Genomic DNA, 22,070 nt, shown 5'->3' on the forward strand with positions numbered 1-22,070 from the left:
TTTATTGCCCCCACATCTACACTTAATAAACAAAATTATGTAGTTCTGAATGATTCTGTTTTAAAATTGCTCAGGTAAGGGGGTTTTAGGCCAGCAGTTAGGGTACCCACCCACATCCCCCACTGGAATGCCTATATTCAGTTCTCAGCTCTGGCTCCTATCTCAAGCTTCCCACCAATATGTAACCCTGGGAAGCAAGGTTGGTGTCTTTTGCCAGCCATGTGGGGTATCTGGATTGTGCTTCTAGCGCCAGCTACAGTCATTCCTGGAGCAAACCAGTGGATGAGAGCTCTTTCTCTCTGCCCTTTCTACCCCACCCTCAATGTGTCTCAAACAAATAACAACAACAAAAATGTATGCCCTGCTCATTTTGGAAGGAATGTATTTCTAAAGAATCGCTCACTTATTTGAAAAGTAGAATAACAAATCAAGAGGAACAGAAAGAGGTCTTGCATCTACAAATTCACTTCTCCAATGCCCAAAGTAGCCTGGTCTGAGCCATTCTGGAGCCAGAAGCCAGAAATTCCATGCTGGTCTTTAACATGGGCCAGGGGCCCACATCCTTGGACCTTCTCCCGCCACCTTCCAAGGTGCATTAGTAGGGAGTTGGATCAGAAGCAGAGCAACTGGGACTCCAGCCAGCACTCTGACATGGAATGTAGCTCCATAAGCCAGGTTTAGCCATTTGTACCACAGCACCAGCCCCAGAAATGTATTTCTGAGAGGCCGTTTTCCCCTTACAACTAGAAGATCAGATAAGTTCATTCCCTGCCACACTGCAGTGGACAGACTGATTTTAAATGACTTGGTTGGGAGTGATTGTGCCCTGCACTCTGCCAAGGTTTTGAATACTCAGAATAGGTAACCAAAGGGAGGACAAAAAGAGAGTGTGGTAACACAGCAACTTTGATGGAAGACCCTTATTTTCAAGTTAAGGTACTTAGTGAATTCAAAAGGTCTCCTCGGAGTGGTACTTGCAGGTCTCTAAAGAGACCACCACAAAGGGAGCAGGAATGTCAAGAATATCAAGCAGGAAGGAGTATGCAAGCTGATCCGGGCTTAGTGTATCAGGAGCTAATGAGAACAGCGCGTGTTACAGGGAACTTGATTTCTCTCTACAAGTCTAAGGGGAAGGTATTGATAACAATGGGAATGGGAAGAAAATGGGTTTTAAAGTGCAGGTCACTTGGGAATTTTGTATCTCTTGGTTTTCATTTCAGAGTAAAAGCAACCTGAATCCAGATGCCAAGGAGTTCATTCCGGGAGTGAAGTACTGAGGCAGCAGAGTGAATGCTGGAGGAGCACTTGTCTGTCCCACCTCCGGGGGCAGCGCTGGAGACTAGGGGTGGGTGGGCAAGGGGTGTGTGGCCAGGGGAATCGCATGACCGCTCAGCACGGTTGTGTGGGGTTGAGCATCTGCCCTGCTCAGTCTTACTCTTACTTATGCGCCTTGGAGCAGTTCTCTTTTGTTCTACTGACTTTGATTTGCAGCAGTTTCATGGTTTTTCCAAAAAGGTTTTTTTTTTTTTTTTAACTTAGCTCATTTGTGTTAAGGAAATTGCAGTCTTTCTCCATCAGGAATGTTCTGCTGCATATGTATAAGCAAAATTAGCTGACCAAGAAAAACTGAATGTTTAAGCAATGTCCTTCTCTCACCCCTGTCCACATACCAGGGGCAGTGGACACCTGGAGGGCTACCTGTGGAGTCTGACCAGTAGGCAACAAAGAGGGGCAAGGGGATGAAACAGATGATGCAAGCCATGCCAGCAGGCTCAGCACCCTGGGCCCTGGGATCTCCCACCATGAATTGAAATTGCCACTGACCCCACACAACTCCTGAGAAGACAGAGTAGTTAACTTACAGGAGCTCAGGGTGGCTGGTGGAAGGAGCAGCCATGATGGTGATGCGCAGTAAGTCCTTTAGTTACTGTTGGCCTTTGCTGAAGCCTGTTTTTCCAGCTGCCATCAAGCTCATCATTTGAAAGGTAAAAGCGCGTGAGGCTCCTTTGCTGGCTGTTCCCATCTGCACTCCACCTCTGCCCTACTCTGCTTTTAGGATGTTGTTACCAAAGGCGTACTAAAGGTCTGCCGTCCTGGCCACCAACTGGAACCTGGAAAGGCATCCTTTCTCTTGGTAGTTGCATCTTAAATTTATTTGGACCATGTCGGATTTTGTTTGTTTGTTTTTGTTTTGGTTTGGTTTTTTTTTAGCCCATCAACACTTAGTCTTCCTGGTATCTTAATTCCCTCTGTCAAGTTTCTGTACTTTTTCAAGGAAATACATTTTTCATACACAAGCAAGAAGCTCAGTTCAGTTTGGATGCATCTCCCTGCCTTACTGAATTTCCCTAGAGGAACTCGAAACAACCTGGGGAGCAGATCCTACTTAATTGATGACTGTTTACCAGGCCCTCTAGGGTGTTTTCAGCTCTTAGCAAACTTGCTGTTTCCTGGAGAGTAGCTTTGTGAAGGTTTGGGGTTGGACCCTCTACCTTTCCTGGTGGGGGAAGGCACCAGGGGTGATCTGTGCGTGTGGAGATGTAGGTGGCAGTGTCAGATGTAAAAGACAGAGGGTCCAGGCATGGCCATGCTGCCAGGGCAAGGTAGTATGGATGCCATGTGTGGAGTGGTTTCCATGTGACTGCTACTGTGCTGTGCAAGAGGCCTGTGAAGAAAAGACCAGGCATAACTTAAAGTTGGTATGAATTCAGGATGTGCATGTGGGCCGGAGGCTGGCAGGAAAGGATGAGGGTCTGGAAAGCTGACGAACTTTGTGTGAGCTCTCTTGTTGACTACACAAGCAGCCATGAGCTAAGACCCATATCCCTCTTCCTCCTTTGTATCTAGGAGGTCCACATTTCAGGGATGGCCTTTTGTGTTAGGTCATGTGTTACAGGAGAGGAGCTCAGTGAACTCGGGTTATCGGACACACGCATTGATTCCCCAAGCCTCTGCTCTAGAGATTGGAACTGGGTGGACCATGCACAAGGGTATGTCTCTCCTCTGCTTCAGCTGGGCTTCTTGTCTCTGAGGATGCGAGATAGGAGTATGTAACAGAGGCACCCTATCTTCCTATACTGCACTTCCTCTTCACTCTCCATTTACCTGTCAGTGACATGAGGCTGTGGAAATGTGTCAGGATTGCAGAAGGCTGTTTTCTTAGGCTGAGAGTAACTCTGTCACAAGCAGCCCCACGTACCTGCATTTCACAGCCCGACTCCGTTTCTACGTCCTGAACATTTGTTTTGGTGACAGTGGGGTTGGCTGCACTGCAGGGCACCATCCAGGAGACTCATCTTTCCCTCCACAGTGCTGGTCCACTGTGGGAGGCAGTCTTTGGCATGGTTTCTCAGGGTGTAGTGGGTCAAGACTTAGCGTGGATGGAAACTGAGGGTTGGTACTTGCAGTCCTATTCAGACCCTGAGAGTGCTGGATCCAGGAGCACTAAGGTGGTCCCTGTGTTAATGGGTAGAGCCTGTGCCTCTAAGGGGTTGCATTGCCACTTAACTTTATGTTGGGAGGTTGCAGCACTGTTGTCCCCAGATGACAGGCCAGCTCCAATTTTAATTTGCCAGCAGATTAGCAGAAAAAGCCAATGGGTCTTGGAGCTTTCCTGGGGAGAGGCTGGGAACCTCTGTCTCAGAAGTTTCCTCATAGGATGGATTCTGGGAGCGAACCATGCCAGGTGCCTTTATTACCATTTAAGGATGAGGCTTGTATTTGTAAATAATAATTTTGATGTTGAGGTCAGGCTACTTCCTGGATCAAGTGTTTTCTCTTTTTTAGCAACTGGAAGTTTGGAGGTTTTGTATAGAAATAGCATGTCTTCACCAGTTGCCTATCTGGCTGGTCCCAGTGTTAGTCATGGTTAATGTCTGCCTATTTTCGTTATTGTGGTTATTTATTAGACTCAAACTCCAAGATGGAAAGAACTTATGTCCTAAGGAAAAAAAAAAAAAGTAGAGGAATGCCCTTTCCATTTCTCTAGGCCTTTGAACTACAGCAGAAAATTTGAGAATATGGCCCAGGCCTAGCTCATTTCTGACAACAGTTGTTGGGCTTGGGGAATTCAGACAGCATGGAACCCAGAAGAATAAGACACAGGCCGGGCCTTTGCAGCTTCTTGCAGTTTCCTAAGTCAGAACAGCAGGGGTCTCCTTGTTTACAATGGCTTACAAATAAATGTTGCTAGTGAAATATTAAGCAGCATTTTCAAAAGGCTCATTTGGAGGGCAGGAAGGTAAGGAAGGCAGAGGCACTTCACCCATCAGTGAGGAAAGCAGAGTGAAAAAGACAGCCTCAGCCAGCAGCCTCTAGAAGCCGCCTTCTCTAGCCTTTGGGCTGCGTGAGCCCCTTGTAGACGGTCGGCCACCCACATTCCTGAGCCAGACCGCCTCTCCTCCATCCTGCGTACCTGGAGGGAGCAGGCCACCTTCCATAAGGGCCCTGCAGTGGCACTGAGGTGTGGGGTTTGGGGGTGGAGATTGGGAAATGCCTACCTGCTAGTAAGACTCTACCCTCAATCCCTCTCCTCTGAGCAGAGGGTGGAGGGAGCAGGGACACCCTGACCCCTTGCCTTTGCCTGCAGATCCAGTCTGAGTTGTTTCACCCCTGGTTGCCTGTGGAGGCCATGAACCCTGCTGGTACATGCTGTACCCACTGAGACAGGGAGCTCTGCTGGAACATGTTGTACACAAAGGACCTCCTGCAGCCCCTGCTGTGCTTGCTGCCTGGTGAATGCCCGGGACGGAATTGGTTGCAATTTGGAGTTTTTTTTTTTTTTTCCTCCTGCGCTTGTATCTCCCTTATTGATGGTGGTGGTGGTAACAGGGACTGCTAAGCAGGAAGCCCACCTTAGGAGACTCAAGTTTTCTGGACACTGCTTCATTTTGTGCCCTTGCTTCCCAACCCACTTCTGCTGTTCTCCATCAGTCTGGTTTTAGGGGAGGTCGTGGGAATAGAACAGCTGGATACACTGATGGGTCTACTGGACAGCAACTGAGGGAGTCACTCCCAGGGAGCTGAAAAGGGACAACTGCCCCATCTGTATTTGAAAAGAAAGAGCTGCCTCGGTTTGTTGCTAAGACGCTCACCTCTGAGACGTGCTGAACTTTTCCCTGATCCTGCCTTCTGACTGACTGCCTTTTATTTTAAAATAACAAATAGTCTAACTACTTAATAGCAATAAAGTTTGTTAAATACGTACTCTACAGTTCCTAAAATAATTTGCTCTACAACAATGACATGCTTCACTTGGGCGTCAGCACTAAGCAGTAACCGTGTGCTGTTGCTCAGGAGCCTCCACACGTGTAGTTGGTATGTGAAGAGTGACTTGAGAGGCAAGGAGGGCTGTGTTTTTAAGCAACTTTGTTGAGGTGTATTCTTCCACGTGGTCAGATTCATCCATTTTCAGTGTATATTCCAGGGATCACAGACTTTCCCCAGTGGTACAGCCATGACCATCACTCAGTCTGAGTGTTTCCATCTCTCTCGATAAGATCCTTCGTGCTCAGTTACATCCCTGGACACTCCCACATGTATTTGCTGACCCTATACATTTGCCTTTTCCCTGTCGATGGAACCCTATAGTCTGTGATCTCATTTCTGATCTTTTCACTCGACTTAACATCTTTGTAGTCTACCCAAATCTAAAAGATGTTTAGGTAGTTTGTACCATTTATTACTGGGCAGCATTCCACTGAGGAGCCACACTTGGCCTGTACACAGCCTTCTGAACATGGATTTCAGCTTCCTGTGATCTACGCAAAGTCCTCTGGGTGCAGGAACTTGTAGGGAAGCCACTGTGCATCAGGGAGCACTATGTACCAGACCCAGCTTTGTCACTGGAAGCTACACAGAAACCTGAAATACTATATACATTTTTATAATTTTGCAACTATTTTATAAAGAACTTTTTGTGTTGTCTATAACGCACGGACTCTTGATGCACCTGATAAATCCACTTGATCAGTTTGGGGTATATGTCTCAAGTGGACATGAAAGTAGTCAGTGCTGTTGGATAGCTTTCCTGGCCCAGACAGGATGGGGAAAATCTCTCAACTTTCTAAATCCTCCATGCAATATTATGTCTCTGTTTATAAAGCTCAATATGTATTAAAGATTGCATTGCTATTGTCAGATACATGTTGGGCCAGTAGCAAAGGTGGAGGAGTTAAAGGGATTGGAGCCTGTGGCAGCAGCAGTCCCCAGGGTCCACACATGCCCCACCTGGCTGTTGGTGTGGATGGTCCATGAAATGTTGACTGTACCGTGGGGCAGCCTGGCACCTTCAGCAGGCCCGTGGCTGGACCTCAGATCCTGATCCCTGTTTCACAAGCATTTAAAAAGTTTTTGCTCCCCCCTGCGAGTGAATAGGACATGGTAATTATTAATATTTCTTTGGGGGGTAGACAGGGCTTTAATGAAAAATGATTTTCATAAAAATATCAACAATGGCAAAATGTAAAATTTTTGCTCTTCAAACCAAATAGCAGCTGTTGAAAAGTCTCAATAAAATGAGAATTAAGTGTGTTTGCTAGCAGTGGTACCTTTTTTCCTAAGGTCAGCTCACTGGGTCATTTCACTGCATGTCATTCCATTAGCTGTGCATCATATGCCACATGTGTAAGACTTGCAAGATAGATCATGGGTTTGGCTGCATCATTTTCCTTCCAAATAAGGTTACGTATTAAGAGTGTGGGCTTGGAAGTCACAGAACTGAGTGGATCCCACCTTACTTCTGTCTCTGTGCCGCTGGCCTGAATATTTGTAGAGGTGTGACAAATTCCCCACCACCACTCCCCCAGAGGCAATTAGGAAATTGGGCAGACTAAAAAATCTCATGGCACATCAATGGCTGTTAATATCCAGAAGCCAGTGGTGATAGCCATTTGTACATCCTGAACCCAGAGGTGGTTGACAGGCTCATAAGGCCTGAAGGGGAACTAGAGGAAGTTTTCAGCGTCTGGACAGAATGGATGCCAACCTCAGATGATTCTGTGTCTAGCCTAAGTTTTTCTGCCACTGGATGTGAGCTTGCTACTTTCCAAAGTATTGTCTTAAGTAGACACAGGCACTGCTCTTGTGATGACTTGGTGATTTGGACTTGTTTCAACTCACCCAGTTGGAATCTTCCCTGGTGATTTTGAGACTTTAACCATGATAAAAACACGATGGGACTTTTGAGTGCTATCATTTCTGTGCCTCTTCCTAAAACCAAGGAATAGTAGTGGGAATTTGAGCTGACTTGGCTATCTGTAGCAATAAGAGACACTATGGTTAGGTGTATATAGAGCAGATCTGTTATGGTGTAACGGTGTTGAACATGTGATACATGCATTTTTTTAAATGCCATCAGTTGAAGCATATTATAACAAAATACAGATATTGTAAGTGAACAGTTCTGTACATTTTCACCGAAAAAACAAGTGCGTTCATTTTTAATCCTTGGAGCACTGGTAACACCTAGAATACATCCAGAAACATTTGTGGAATGACATGGACATGCTGTTCACCTGATCATTCAGGTGGAAGAAGGTAACAGTGATCTTTCTGCAGCCCAGTGCTTGTTCCAAGTCCTCTTGCCTTAAAGCTCTCCTGTTCTTTTGTTGAGGGAAAAAGACATGCAAAAGGAAGAGGAGCAATTCATCAAAAATCACTGCTGGGGGCCAGCAATGTGACACAGCAAACTAAGCTGCCACCTGCAACACCAGCATCCCTTATCAGATCTGAGCATCAGTTCATGTCCCGGCTGCTCCACTTCCAATTCAGCTTCCTGTGGATGGCAGAAGATGGTCTGTGTGCTTGGATTCCTGTGCCCACATGAGATCCAGATGGATTTCACAGCTCCTGGCTTCAGGCAATCCAGCACCAGCCACAGCAGCCCTTTGGCAAGTGAATCAACCAGTGGAAAACACCTCATCTACCCTTCAAGTAATTCTTAGAAACCAGATTATTTCCTGCAGCCTGTGTGAGAGAGCCTTACGAATGGGAGAATAAGCAACTTCATCACTTCTAAAGGTGTTAACTAGTAAACCATCTGACCTTGTGCAGGTTAATAGTGCCTTCATTTTTTTAAACTAACTTCTGCCCTTATGTACTGTGACTAAACAGTAATTCATGATGTGCTCTTTGATCTGCTCTACAATTTGCAGTCTCTAGGCAATGGACACAGTGACTGCCACATCCTGAAGCATCTAATGTAGGCATGTTTCTCCTCACCAGAATGCCACTTGATCCTTATCCTGAGAACCAGGGCAGGAGGACCTTCAGAGCTGCCCACTCATGGAAAGTGGGATATAGCAAAGGCATCTATGGTGTGGCCTGTGCCCTGCAAGCTTTCTATCACGTGAGGTACTGAAAATTCCTGACCGTAGTACCTCAAAGGTCTGGACATGAGCGGATGTAAAAATGGCTGACTATCCGTCAAAGGGACTTGGTTTGAGTTAGCACTCAACACTCCAGCCTACTGCATCAGGTTAGAGCTGACAGGATGACAGGTGCTGCCATTCCATTCAGGCTGAGTACTCCACCGTTCAGGAACACCACTATGTGACTCAGGCAATGAGCTTGTGGCCAAGACTCCATACAGGGCCTGATCTCCATCAAGGGTTGCAGAAATTACCCCAGCGATTTAGTAGGAATGACAGTTCCCCATCCATCCTTGCAGATAGGGGTGGAGAACTCAGGAGTTTGATTTTCAAACTGTACTGGGATGCATGTCCGTCTGAGAAGTTGATGTCCATGACATGGTCCAGTTTTTTGGATTAGTTCATGCTGCACACACCTGTCTCCAGTGTTCACAGGGCAGCAGCAAGACAGAGTGTCAAGCTTGTTTTCACCTACCATACCAGGGTGCAGAGGGCAAGAAGCATGTCTCCCGCTTGGCGATGCTCCTCCTCTGCCATGCCTAGAGCCACTTACTTAGGCCTAGCTAGCTACCTTCTTGGTGCACACCACCTCATAATCTCTCAAGAACTCATTCATGTGAAAAGCTGTAAGATATGTTGCCTGAGGTACAAGTTCTCCCTGGCTAGAGAGTGCGATGTACCTACAGTTATTATGGTAATGTTTTACATGGAGATCATTTAGTAGGGCAGGCCTCATTACCCACTCTGACAACAAAACACACATCACTCATGGGTTAAAGTGCCGTCACACAGCATTTATGTCTGGGGATGTGTGCAGGAGAGGGGTGGCATACAGCTCTCATCTGCCCAAGTGCATGGTGAGTGAGCATTCTTGAGTCCTCTGGGATACCCACTGGCAGGTGCTGCGTGTGCTTGATAACACAACCCAATTGGGAAGTGAGTAAAGTGCGTTTATTTTCTTCTATGTGTTTAAAAAAAAAAAAAAACTCCTCCCCCTCCAGGACCCAATATCCACTGGGCTTGGAGGGGGTGGAGCCAGAAGTAGTGCCCTAAGAGAAGGTGTAGGAGTAGAAGGCCACGGCATTGACGTTGTAGTCCATGGGAAGGAGGTGCCCGATGTGCCTGGCCCCTAGGCTGGCTCCACCAAGGGCGGAGGAGTGCCTCAACTTCATTAGTGTGAAGCTGGAGAAAGAGTTCTGGGCCTGGATCTCCCGGCCCTGGGTCAGCGCCAAAAGGAAGCCTGCAAGGAAGAAGGCAAGATAGACATAAGCCAAGATGGAGAGTGCGGGGAAACCAGGCCCTGAGGCAATCCTGTGGAGGTAGGAAGGGGTCCGCATGGAGCACCAAGGCACGTGGGTGTGCTAATAGCCATGGGCACCCAACACTGGAGATTCCACCGTGGCAAAGGGGGCCCTTGGCTACTTCCAAATCTCCAGTGGAAGCTACTGGACGGCCGCCAGAGCTCAGCGCTCACCCTGCTCACCTTCTGGCTGGGGCCATGCTGGCCAGGAAGGCCCACACAGGTTATGGGCTGGCCAGAGCTTGGGTTTCAAGTCCAAGTTGTCTTTAATCCTAAATCACCTAAAACTGAACATCCATTCAAGCATCCAAGGTAGCTGAGTGAGATGCTGTAATAGGGCTCAGAGACAGTGCAGGCTGACCCACGCAGGCCTCAGGGCCCAGGTCCAAGTTCTCCCTGGGCCACATCCTTTCTAGCTCCATCCTCTGCCCTTGTCCCTCCCCATCCCACCCCACCTGAGACTCACCTTCCTTCAGGAGCTCCCAGCTCTTCCACACAGAGCCCACACAGAGAATGGGTAGGCCAATCTCTCCCTGGAACAAGACCTAGGTGGAAAGCAGGGAACAAGTGCTGGGGGCCCACAACGCCTCTCCAGTGCTGAAGGGGGTGCTCTCCTAGAAGATGCACCTCAAAGCTCTCCCACCCATTTCAGCGACTTCCTCTAGCCAAGAAAAAGGGACTCACAGAGGTACGGGAGAGAGGAAGAAAGAGTTAAGCAGCAAAACAGAAGGAACGAGATGAGAGATAGAAAGGAACAGAAAATGGCTAAACAAACACGCAGAAATTAAGCCAGTTTACTGGACACACACATTACAGACTAGAGTGGAGGGTGGGGAGTATGGAAAGAATGCTCCTATGTTACAAATTCCCCAAAGTAGCATCCAGTTAGCATACGGTTTGTGGTACAACCCCCCAGTTCCACCCCTAATGGGCAATGGCCAGATCCCAACCAGCAGCTCCCCGCCTCAACTCACCGGGTCAATCTCGGGCAGCACGGCCACAACATGTCTGCCCAGCATCTCCCCTGCCTTCCTGAAGATGTAACGAGACAGGGGGTCTCCCTGCTGAGCACCTGGGGAGGGAGGACAGAAGATGGGAGCTGCTGGGCCTGGACCATTCTCTGCTGCAAGGCAGCAAGTGCAGGAGTACCTGTGACTCACAGTGCCTGCCTGCCTGCCTGCCTGCCTGGGTGCCCGCCTCCTGGCATGTGGGAAGCCTCCTCTCACACCTCTCAGTACACACCAGCTCCTTCTGCTAGCACCTGGAAAATACCCCCTGCCTACCCCAAGTTACTGTGTGCCCGTCCCTAAGAGTCTGCCAGCTCCGAGGACACAAGACCCTTACTGGGCAGCTGGCTGCTATTCCTGTCAGTGACCACCCCCTCCACCTGCGAGAGGTATTGATCAGCACCTCCTCCCCACCGCAGCCCCCTCGGTATATTCTGGAGGGGCTTCAAGTCCAGCATGAACCAGGAATACTACAAGCCCTGAGGCTGCAGTAGTCCAAGTGAAGGGTGTCTGGACCTGACCCTGGAACAGCAGCAGTCTGTTCACACAGGCTCAGCTTCCACTGACACCCGAGCACGCCATAATCCCCAAGGACATAACTGGAGTTTTTGTTGTTTTTCGGTTATTAGTTTTTTTTTTAACGTTACAGATTTGTTTAAGGGACAGCTGCTTCATACCTTTCTTAGAAGTAGGCACGGAGCCTGCACCAGCCCGGACTGCACAGGGAGTACAAATCAACTGCCAAAACAAGCATGCACCCCTCCTCTTCCCTCCACCACCCCCAAAGGCTGTGGAGGCAGAGCTCCGAGGTCACTTGCTGAGAGGGAAATAGGTCCCAGCTCCTACCTAGAGCCCACTCCACCCAGTAACCAGGCAAGCTTCTGGGAAACACCACCAGAAAGAGACCAGGTCCCCGCCTCTAGTACCTTCAGCAATTTTCCGGCAAAAGCCAGCAAACCTGCACTTATCAAAGTCCCTGTACAGGTGGGTGAGGATTCCTAGCCGATCCGGCACCTGAGAGAGAAAAAGGGCAAGGGGTGGTCACTGGATGGAAAGGGAACCCCCCAGGCTTCCCACCCAGCTTGGCCTTCCTACGACTGCCACATCTGGACAACCCCAAACAGGTTGTGGTTTGTTTGTTTTTGTTTTTGGGGGGGAGGGTTTGGAGGCGGGAGAGTGGAGGAGAGGAGGCAGTTGTCTGTTGGCTCTAGAAAGTAAAAAAACTTAAGATTTCTCGTTTAATAAAAGAGGCTTCCCAAACACAAACTTCACTGCTTATTACAGACTACCCAGAAGGCGGCACCGTGCTCTCCAAGAGGTTCTGTGCCGCTGCTGTGGTCAGAAGGAGCTAAGGAACACCGCATACTGCAGCTCTCACTGCAGAATCACCGCAAGCAGATTTAAGGCTCCAAGAAGTCCTGCAACCTTGATTGGTTTCTCCCAAACTTTCTTGACTATTCAAGGACCTTTGTCCACACCAAGATACTTGTACATCCTTAGCTCTAGGGCTTCAGCAATTTCCCCAGAACATCTTTTTAGTCAGTGGAAGGTGGGGGGGTGGCAGAAGCAAGACCTGAGCCCCTACAGCAATGTGCAAAGCATTTATATGCTATCTCACTTCATCTTTGTAGCAATGCTACAGGGATGGAAGAGGTAGCAAGACATTTTAGTGGGGTTCAGAATCACCTGGCTGAGTCAGTGCAGTTTAATTCCAAATCTAAGAACAAGGTCCAGAGAATGGAACACTCCTGCTCATCTCACCCTGACCCAGGCCAAGATCCCCTTCAATCACCAACCCCTGAGCGATGAAACTTGGGTCCTATTTTCCAGCATCTCTCATCTCCTCCCTTGGCCTCAGCCTCAGCTTGCCTAACCTGCTAAAAAGACTATGTGGCCACTAGGCAAACAGAAATCTACCAAGCAAACTTATCTTGCTTCTCCTTTCCCGTCTTTGGCCTCTGCTAAGGACAGCTGTTTCCTGACCCAGGACAAATGAGCACAGCACACGCAAGGAGTCAGCTCCCAATGCCCTTGGGCGGAGGCTGCAGTTCCCTGACCTCTCCCTGCAGACCTCTTCTTATGCTCTCCAGGCCCAGGCAGGCCAGAAGCAGCTCAGTAGCCAATGCACTCATGCAGACTGGCTGAGTGAGTCTCTGCTCTAACCTCACCCTGCACTCTTCATCCGAGCTAGCCTGCTGCCTTCACCGCCCAGCAGGTTCTAGCAGCCCAAGCAGGAAATCTGGCTGATTACCTGTCAGCAAACCACCCCTCTACCTACACCCTCCTGGAAGCCACTGCCTACATCGCTGTGGATCCTGTTCTCACCAATGACTTTCCTATTCTGCAGCTCTTACCCACCTTGCCCTCTCCAGAGTCTCCCCAGGCCCTACCCCAGGTACATGGGTCTCTTGGGGGCAGGGGAGTACCTGGAAATAGTTGAACATGGCCTGCTTGACGTAGCCAATGTCATGAGGAGCCGCCTCTAGGTTGTCAATGGAGTCAAACACTATTTTCACTGCTTGGTGTGCAATCCAGTAGGCTGCAGAGAGCAGAGAGGGCTGAGAAGATGGGACAATCCTCCTGAGCCCAGGGACAAGGAACTCAGACCCAGAAAGGATGAGCGATGCTCCCAGATCTCATAGCAAATTAGGTCTCCTGATTCCCAGTCTGGAGGGCTATAAACTATACCAGATAGTCCCAGAGAGGGAAAGCTGAAGGGGGAAGGCCAGGGGAAGCTGTGCTGCAGGCGCTCGTTCCCCAGCACAAGGTCATTACACCCACAACTGGGGCCACTGCCATGAGCTGAGCCTCAAGGGTCAGTATGTACACACGCTACCCAGGGAGAGGCGCAAGTGAGCGAAGCTTCTGCAGCCCCCTCCCACTGGCATCTGGTTCCACAACTGCTGGCATCTACGGCCTAAACCTACATGCCTCCCTGAGGACTTCAGGAGTCAACTCTGGTCACCACAACCACCACACTGAGGCAAGAATCCAAAATCCCAGGTGCAAATCACGGCTGAAGAGCAAAGGCAACCCTCAGTCTAGCCTTTGCATCTGTGATCTCCCAGGCCTAAATTTGCACTTGCTTGGTCAGGTGCAGGAGCTGCCCCAGAAATCCCCAAGGGGCAAGGTAAAGGAGAGGAAGATGGGGAGCTACAGGAAGGGAGAGGTCCAGGACCTCAAGCCAGGCCGGCCTAGTCGGCGGCTACTCACTTACCTGAGCCCTCGTCTCCCATCATGTGCCCCCAGCCACCACAGCCACTCTCCGAGCCGTCAGGGTTGATGAGCCTGCAGTTGGAGCCTGTCCCAGAAATGAGCACGATCCCACCTGGGGAAAAGGCATGGGAGGCTCAGTGTGGCCTGGCTCTGTATGAAGTAACTCCTAATGCATGGACAGGACACAAAGGGGCACCAGACAAACGGGGCACCACCCAGTCTTGCAGTAGAGAAAACCACCCAGTTTGGTTTTTCTGCCTGATGGTGAGGGGCTGGCTCCCAGGGAAACTCCTATCACAGAGCCCTTCTTTGGGGGACAAGGAGCAACAGGAGTTTGTGTGTCCCTGTGGGGCAGGTGGCTCCTTGCCTGGCCAGCCTTCAAGTAACCACCTGCTGTGAGGACCACTGTGTCAGGGACTGTGGGAAATCCCCGTGACATGCAGTCAATGTCCTCACCAACGGGATTTTGTAGAGGCAGAAACTAAAGCAAAGGGTCGGGGGGAGGCGAAGGGCTATAACTTCTCCAGAAAGCTGCAGTTGGGAAAAATAGGGGCTAGGATTCAAACACTGACCCTGCGATGCCAAACAATCCCCATGACAGAGTTCTTCCTGCTTTGCTCTCTCAGCCTGACCTCAGCTCTGCTCTGGCTCCTCCCTTCTCTGCTGAGACGTCTTCCTTTTGACTCCACTCCTCACTTCCCATCAAGGCACTTGCCAGCCCTCCCTCCTTTGGCCTGTCTGTCCTGGATCTGGCAGGTGTGTAAGCTAATGAAAGAAGGCAGAATAGGGGAGGACAACACAGGGACTCCCTTCCTTGTATCTGCAAGATGAGTTTTGCCAGCTCCTTCTAAGGGGCTTGTTCAAGGCTATGCCTCCACCGCCACCCCCACCTGCCACCAGGTCCTCACCATCTGGCGTAGCGGTGGCGATGGAGCCAGCGGCATCAGTGGTGATTAAGTAGCTCTCACTCAGGTAGGGAAATCGGTCCCTCAGCTCCTCCATCAGGATCCTCACGGCATCCTCCTGCTCCCCCCCACTCAGGGAGAGGCCCTAGGCCATGAGGGAGGTGAACAGGTGAGCAGAGCCCCTGACTCAGCTCCTCTCCCCCCCTCCCCTCCTTTCAACCCCCTCTGCCTCCTGCTCTCTTCATCCGTTACACATCCCCTGCTCATCTGGCCCCGGTCCTCCTTCTACCCAGCCCCAGTGAAGGATGGGACTGCAAGAACTTGGACTGGAATTGGGCAGGGGAGCAATGGCATTCAGTGATGCTCTACTTGGAGCTTGGGAGGACAGCTTAGCAGAACTGCCCCTTTACAGGGAGTCAGGTGCGCAGCAAGGCACAGGCAGATGGAGAGCCAAGCGTGGTTTGGAATCCTTGGGGCTTTACTGTATCTGCAGAATATCTCACTTGTATATCCAGGGAGCAGCCAGACCTGCAGCACTCAGGAAACAGATCTGAGCTTGGAATAACAATGAACATGTAATGAGTGCCTAGGGGTCAGGCTCTATGCCAACTGCTTTAAGATGCATTGTGTCATTTTACTTCGCCAAACTGAGGCTTGGAAAGGTAAATAATAAACTGAGGCTTGGAGAAGGTAAGTAATCTGCTCTGCTTAGTTTCACACAGATGTTAAGTGGCAAACCCAAGCTTCAATGGCTCTCCAAGGCTCCATGCTCTTCCAACATACATGTGGCTTGTAGGTGGCAACTGAAGCCACAAGAACTGGTGATATCTAGAAAGATACAAGTCCTGGGCTTCGAAGACCCTTGTGCTACAGTCAACAAACTCATCACATGCCAACTTGCTACCCCTCTGGTGCCGACAGCTTACTACCCAGGCTCCTCCCCAGACTCACCAAGCTTCGCAGAGGTACCAGAGGGTCCACCCCTGCTTTCCGCTTGGCCCTGTTCACCATCTCGTTGATCCTCTCCACACACTTGTCTGTTCCGATCAGCTGGCCCCAATCAAGGGAAGGCAGAGTTACAAAAGCTTGCAGGACCTGAGGGGCCCCGGCAGGCTGCTCTAGCAGCCCCAGCCACCACCTCATCAGGAGTTACAATCAAATCCAAACCACGCCCTCCGCTCCCCTCAGTGTGGCTTTTACCCAGTGGTTGGTGCTCAGTCCATCTGCTTCTGCCAGGATCTGCCCATCCTCTGAGAGCAAGAGGACCTTGGAGCGTGTGCCTCCCCTACAGAACACAAGAGGGCACTCGGTCTCAGAAAAAAAAACATGCAACTACAGCTAGGCTTGTGCAGCGCCCGTTGCCAGCAGAGACCCCGTGTGATGGAGACAGCACCAGCACATTCCATCACTGCCCCACAACCTGTCTCTGCTGTTGGTGCACTCTTGACTGGCACCACTGTTGTCACTTGTTTCCCCCAGGGGAAGTTCTGACCCAGTAAGATGCTGCTTCAGCATCTGCTATATCCAGGCCCCATCACCACCAATACGAGATTCCTCTCTATGAGCAGCAAGCTCAGTTTTTTGTGTTTCTCACTAGACCAGGCACTCTATGAGGTCAAGTTCAATAGAGATCATGTAGCTAACACACCTAGCAATGGACCTAAGGCAGACAGCCCTTGGGGATCACTGCTAAAGGGAATGGCACGTCTGTCTCTCCCAATGGTTACAGGCTGTCTTTCAAGACCCAAATCCAGCTGCCAAGCTCTTCAAGACACCTCTGTCAGATACGCTGACCAGGGGGCAGGCACCCACACCCTCCAATGCCGGCTCCTTGGCGAGGTGGTAGCGTAGAGGGAAATGTGTGATGCTGGACTGCCTGTTTCTTTACCAACCCGTACTTTCAAGAATGTTGTAGAAGAGGGTGCTGAAGACCTGGTCAAACTCAAAGATGTTTTGTTCAGGCTCTGGGGGGGGGAGGGGGGTTAGTCAGTGCATGAATTAGGAAAGCCAACATACAAAAATCTTGTGGCTGAAACAAACTGGTTTTCATCTTACAATGCATATGACAGAAATACGTACCAACTACTTAACTGTACTGTTTAAACACAGGGTGTACAAACATAGGGTGCACAAACACAGGGTGAGGGAGATCAGCCTTAATTCATATGCAGACTTTGGGGTCTGGCATTTGGGGCTGCTGAAGTAGGAAGTCCAGATTTTAAAGTTCTGTGCCCAGGCAGAGATGACAGCCACTTTCTATTGTGCCCTGACCTGACACACTTTCACTTAAGGTTGTCAGTGGCCGAGGACTCAGCAATGCATCATCAGTTCAGCCCTGACTTTTTACACCTGTGGTTAGTGGGACCCAGTGGGAACACACACATTGCCCATGGTCACACTCAGCAGCAGTTACTTCAAAAGGCCCAGCAGCCAAGCTTCTGAAGCAGCGGAGGTATGACAGTTGGATCTAGCGTGGGGAGCCTGGAGCGCCGAAAGGTTGCAGAGACCGAGCAAGCTAACACACGGCTCCAGCACTCCTTGTACCCTCCGGCAAAGAACGGGGCTTCCATCCTACTCTCAACTCCCGACCCCAGGCCAGCAAGTTCACACCTGAGACCTGTTCCGCAACAACAACCAAAACTCTCTCCGAGACTGGGAACAGAGAGACTGGGAATGGAGACTAGGAATAGGGAATGTCTCCAGCGGGAGACAGATGAACAAATACGTTCCTGGGGGAAAGGGGCGTGGTCCCGCCGTGAAACACAAAGGAGGGGTGTCCGGGCACTCCCGGAGCCCCACCGCAGGGTCCAAGGCCGCCCGTGCCAGGCTGTCCAGTGCGCCTGCACACCCCGTGGGCTCCGCAGGCCCCCGCAGTCCACACGCCCCGAGCAGCGGGTCCTGAGGCGCGAGGCCATCTGCTGGCCGGCCTGGCCACGGTCCTCCGCCCCGTCCACGGGCCGCCCGACCTGGGCGGCCTCGGCCAGGCCTCACTCACCCCTCCACACCCCCGTAGAGCGCAGCCATACTGCCGCTGCCGCCGCCGCCGTCGGTCCCGCCGTTGGACTCCCCCAAACCTGCCGCTTCCCTCCCTTCAGCCTGCTCGGCACCGCCCCGCATCACGTGACTGCCCGCACCGCCCAGCTGACTGGCGGGGCGTGGCACCCCGAGCCACCCGGATCACCAGGCTGGACCGGCTCGAGCAAGCTCCTCCGGCCGAGCGACAGCGCTTCGGCACGGCTCCCTTCGGTCCCCCGGCCGGCCTCTCCTCTCCTTCAGGGGCCTGTTTCCAAAGACAGATCCCGGAGTCCAAGCGGAGGAGCCAGAGCGTGAGGCCGGTCGGACCTGTTGGACACGTCACTGCCCTGCAGGCGCCCGAGCGCCCGGAAGTTGCTGGCAGCCCGACCTGGCGCGTGCGCACTGCGCCGTGCAGCGCGGCGGGGCCTGGGGGAGGCGCGTCGCCTGTGACGCGCGCGGAGACGCACTCGGGGCCAGACCCCCACGGAGACGCGGGTTCGCAGCCCGGCATCCCGAGCGAGGCCACCCGCGGTGCGTTGCGTTCAGTGCAGTCGCTGCGTGGCAGTGGCCAGAGCCCCCACGTGCACACACATCCAGCGATCCTGGGAACAGGAGGGTTACAGATACGTTTATTTAGGTGAAGAAAAAAAAAATTTAAATCTCTCTGTGGTTTTTTGATAATACACGTTTTTCGTGACCTTTTGGAAGACCCTCTCCCGCCCCATGGAGTTCTAAGATTTTTTTTCCAGACTGGCATTGTGGCACTGCGGGTTGGGCCACAGCCTGCGATGCTGCCATCCCATAGGTGCACTAGTTTCCACCTCTGATCCAGCTCCCTGCGGATGCGCCTGGGAAATCCCAGAAGACAGCTTAAATTCTTGAGCTCCTGCCAGGCACACGGGAGACCTGGTGGAGTTCCAGGCTCGCTCTTGACACTGGCTTAGCACAGCCCCGGTTATTGAAACTCTTTGGGAAATGAACCAGAGGATAGATATCCATCGTTCACCTCTCTAACTCAGCCTTTTGAATAGCTAACTATATCTTTGGGGAAAGCAATCTTTTGGCATAGTGCATTTGAATTTTTCTTTTTCCTTGTACAAACATTCTGAAGTACCCTTCTCTTGGGAACTGGAGTTGGGCACCGGAAAAGCCTGCTCAGCAGGGGTTGTGGACTGCCTGGGCTAGCAGGGCAATCAGCTGCTCTTGGGATGTCTTGGGAAACCTTCGCCTCAAGTCTTGGCCATCTTGTAGTAGAGAAATCCTAGCCGAGGCTTCTCTTTCCCTAATAGCCTGCTGGGCAAGGTTGCGCTCGCGTGTGAATACTGTTCACCCATGCGCTGTTTACGCTACAACACAGGATTCTGCAGCAGCACTGCACTAAGTAGCTCACGAGGATGAACATTTCGGGCACCACATTAGAGAGAGCAGTAGAATTTTTTTTTCGCCCATCTATGTCATCCTTATTCAGAACACACATATTTTTAGACGAGCTGAGTTAATAGATGCTGGTGGAATTAAATGGCAGGAATTTTTAAGGAGACGAGATCTTGAAAGAACTGCTGCTTTCCTGTAGTAGTGCTGCAAGCCTTGGGACTTGGACCACAGTCTTGAAAACGTGTACAAGCCTGCACATTATGAAAAAAGATGCACATATCAAATTTTTGCACCAAAGTAAACGTACATTTCATTCCATTTCTCCACGAGGTTGTCAAAGTACCCTCATCAGCATGAGAGTAAGTTTGCCTTAGTATTGCTTGATTAGAAAAGAGAACAAAAAGCAAAGTGCCACCGTTTGTGAACAAGGTTGGAGTTCACTATTCACTAATGGGATGATCATGTATGAGTTACACATAATCGTTGCACCACTCACCTGCAACCTGGCAATGATAAACGTCCACCTACTAGGGCTAGCAGACAAACACTTTCGGAAGCTGTAAATTCCAGCACAGATCTTAATTGCCTTTATTGGCATGACTAGTCAGTGTGTGTTATCCTACACAGTCTCCCTGGGGGACTATGGAGCACCTGAAGTGTGGCTAGTATTATGACAGGTATTGTGATAATAAAACCCAATCAGGATTTCAAAGACAGTACCAAAAACTAACCCTAGATGTCTTACTGATCTCTTACATCAGGGAAGGAAGACTGGTCCATGGGTCATGTAAATTCTGTGTATGCATTTGGTCTGGTCCTGTCAAGACAACCACAAGTGAGACTCAAAATTCAATAAACCTACAGCAGGCTAATTTTTAAGTTGATAAATTTTGGGCCTGATGCAATAGCATAGTGGTTAAAGTCCTCGCCTTGAATGCGCCAGGATCCCATATGGGCGCCAGTTCTAATCCTGGCAGCTCCACTTCCCATCCAGCTCCCTTTGTGACCTGGGAAAGCAGTCTAAGACAGCCTAGAGCATTGGAACTCTGCACCCGCATGGGAGACCCGGAAGGAAGTTCCTGGCTCCTGGCTTCAGATTGGCACGGCACCGGCCATTGCAGTCACTTGGGAAGTGAATCATTGGACAGAAAATCTTCTCTCTTTCTCTCCTCCGCTCTGCATATCTGCCTTTCTAATAAAAATAAATAAATCTTTTTTTAAAAGTTGATAATTTTGGATAGCCTGTGAAGATGTAATAAATATTCAAACAGCCCTTATCAGGAAAATCATCCCCTGTTCCTATAAATTAATGACACATTGAAATAAGACTTTGTATACATGGATTAATATATATTATTGCGGTCAGTGGTTGGTGTTGTGACATAGGATTTTTTTTTAAGATTTATTTATTTTACTTTTATTGGAAAGTCAGATATACATCCAATGATTCACTCCCCAAGTGACTTTAACGGCCAGTGCTGCACTGATCCGAAGCCAGGAACCAGGCACTTCTAGGTCTCCCACACAGGTGCAAAGTCCCAAGGCTTTGGACCGTCCTCAACTGCTTTCCCAGGCCACAAGCAGGGAGCTAGATGGGAAGTGGAGCTGTCGGGATTAGAACCAGCAACCATATGGGATCCTGGGTGCGTTCAAGGCAAGGACTTTAGCAACTAGGCCATGGCGCTGGGCCCGTGACCTAGGGTGTTAAGCTACTGCCTGCAAAGGCAGCATCCCGTATTTGGCATCAGTTTGAGTCTCAGATGCTCCACTCCCAATCCAGCTTCCTGCTAATTCACCTGGGAAAACAGCAGAGGATGGCCAGTCTGCTTGGCCAAGAGGGAGACCCAGTCAACTCTCTCTCTGTGTCCTAGCCCAGCCCTAGCCATTATGGCCTTTTGGGCCATGAGCCAGTAGATGGAAGGTCTTTCTTTGTGTCTCTCTACCTCTTTCTCTTAGCTCTACTTTCAAATAAATAAATCCTGCACTATTAAAACTAATGTGCCTGTCTCTTCTTTTTTAGTATAGCTGGTAGAAAACTCAAAATGTCCTATGTGTCTCATACTCATGGCTCACATTAGATTTCAGCTGTATAGGGTGGTCCTGTGTTGTTCCAGCCCCATCAGACAAGAATATTTCAGCCACTGAGTGCCTACTTATGAAATAAATAAGGCATTGAGTAAAAGGTCAGTAATAATACCATCCATTGGTATTGGGCATTATACTTTTCTACAGCTCTTTCATGTACCTATATTTTGTTTGATCACCCCCTCCCTGAAAAAAAGAATCCTATAGGAGTGATAGAGATTTCTAACCACATATTACACTTGAAATCAGTCAATCAGGCTCACACAAACAATAAATGTTGCTTATTAGGGGTGAGGGTAGTTACTGTAATTGTTAAGACAGCTAAGTGGACATTAGCCTGCCTGTGTAAAAGGAGCCAAAGACAACGATACATTTTAAGCAGAATGAGTTTGTTTACAGTGGAATGAGAAACAAGCCTGAGAACAGCTGCACCAATGCAGTAATGCTGTGAGATGATTAACAGCCCTCTCCCTGGGGGAGCTTTGGGGACCTGTCCTCGCCCTGCACTGGCAGGGACTGTCAGATGCCTAGCGCTGTGATGATAGGGTCCCAGCAAGGTGGGGTAGATTTTCAGAAACTCCACATCCAGAAAACTCCCCACTCATAACTTCCCAGAAGAGGGACTAACGGAAGAGAAACAGGATGACCCAGCCCCATGTCCAGAAAAACCTCCAATCTAACAACTGTCTGGGCTGAACACCATCCGTCCCTTACTGAGCTGCCTGCCTGCTCTGTCAGGCGGACGCTCTAATTCCCACTCTCAAACTAAACACTAATTCTTTCCTGAATGCCCACCTGG

At 50.1% G+C, this 22,070-nt stretch overlaps 2 protein-coding genes across 3 annotated transcripts in view; one reads left to right on the forward strand and one right to left on the reverse strand.

Annotated features, from left to right (window-relative positions):
- PAIP2B (poly(A) binding protein interacting protein 2B) overlaps window positions 1-5,205 on the forward strand; it is a 39,677-nt gene extending 34,472 nt beyond the window's left edge. The window contains exon 5 of the mRNA XM_040993236.1: window positions 1,221-5,205. Within this exon, the coding sequence (XP_040849170.1) occupies window positions 1,221-1,277 (57 nt within the window). The 3' untranslated portion in view covers window positions 1,278-5,205. The remainder of the gene's footprint in view (window positions 1-1,220) is intronic.
- Window positions 5,206-9,142: 3,937 nt separating this feature from the next.
- Window positions 9,143-18,188, reverse strand: NAGK (N-acetylglucosamine kinase). Of its 2 annotated transcripts, XM_040993237.1 has the most exons (10): window positions 17,793-18,188; window positions 15,998-16,082; window positions 15,749-15,847; window positions 14,801-14,942; window positions 13,894-14,004; window positions 13,103-13,215; window positions 11,603-11,690; window positions 10,644-10,741; window positions 10,136-10,214; window positions 9,143-9,609 (listed from the first exon to the last, which is right to left on the reverse strand). In XM_040993237.1, exons 1-10 carry the CDS (start codon window positions 17,912-17,914, stop codon window positions 9,419-9,421), a joined length of 1,128 nt encoding a protein of 375 aa, XP_040849171.1. In that variant the 5' UTR covers window positions 17,915-18,188; the 3' UTR covers window positions 9,143-9,418. The 2 variants fall into 2 exon arrangements, with proteins under 2 accessions (XP_040849171.1, XP_040849172.1); XM_040993238.1 differs by lacking the exon at window positions 15,998-16,082 and having other exon boundaries at window positions 17,793-17,857.
- Between the last annotated feature and the right edge of the window lie 3,882 nt (window positions 18,189-22,070).

This window comes from Ochotona curzoniae, unplaced genomic scaffold, assembly GCF_017591425.1.
Source record: "Ochotona curzoniae isolate NIBS_2020 unplaced genomic scaffold, NIBS_Ocur_1.0 contig_883, whole genome shotgun sequence".
Lineage (NCBI taxonomy): Eukaryota > Metazoa > Chordata > Mammalia > Lagomorpha > Ochotonidae > Ochotona > Ochotona curzoniae.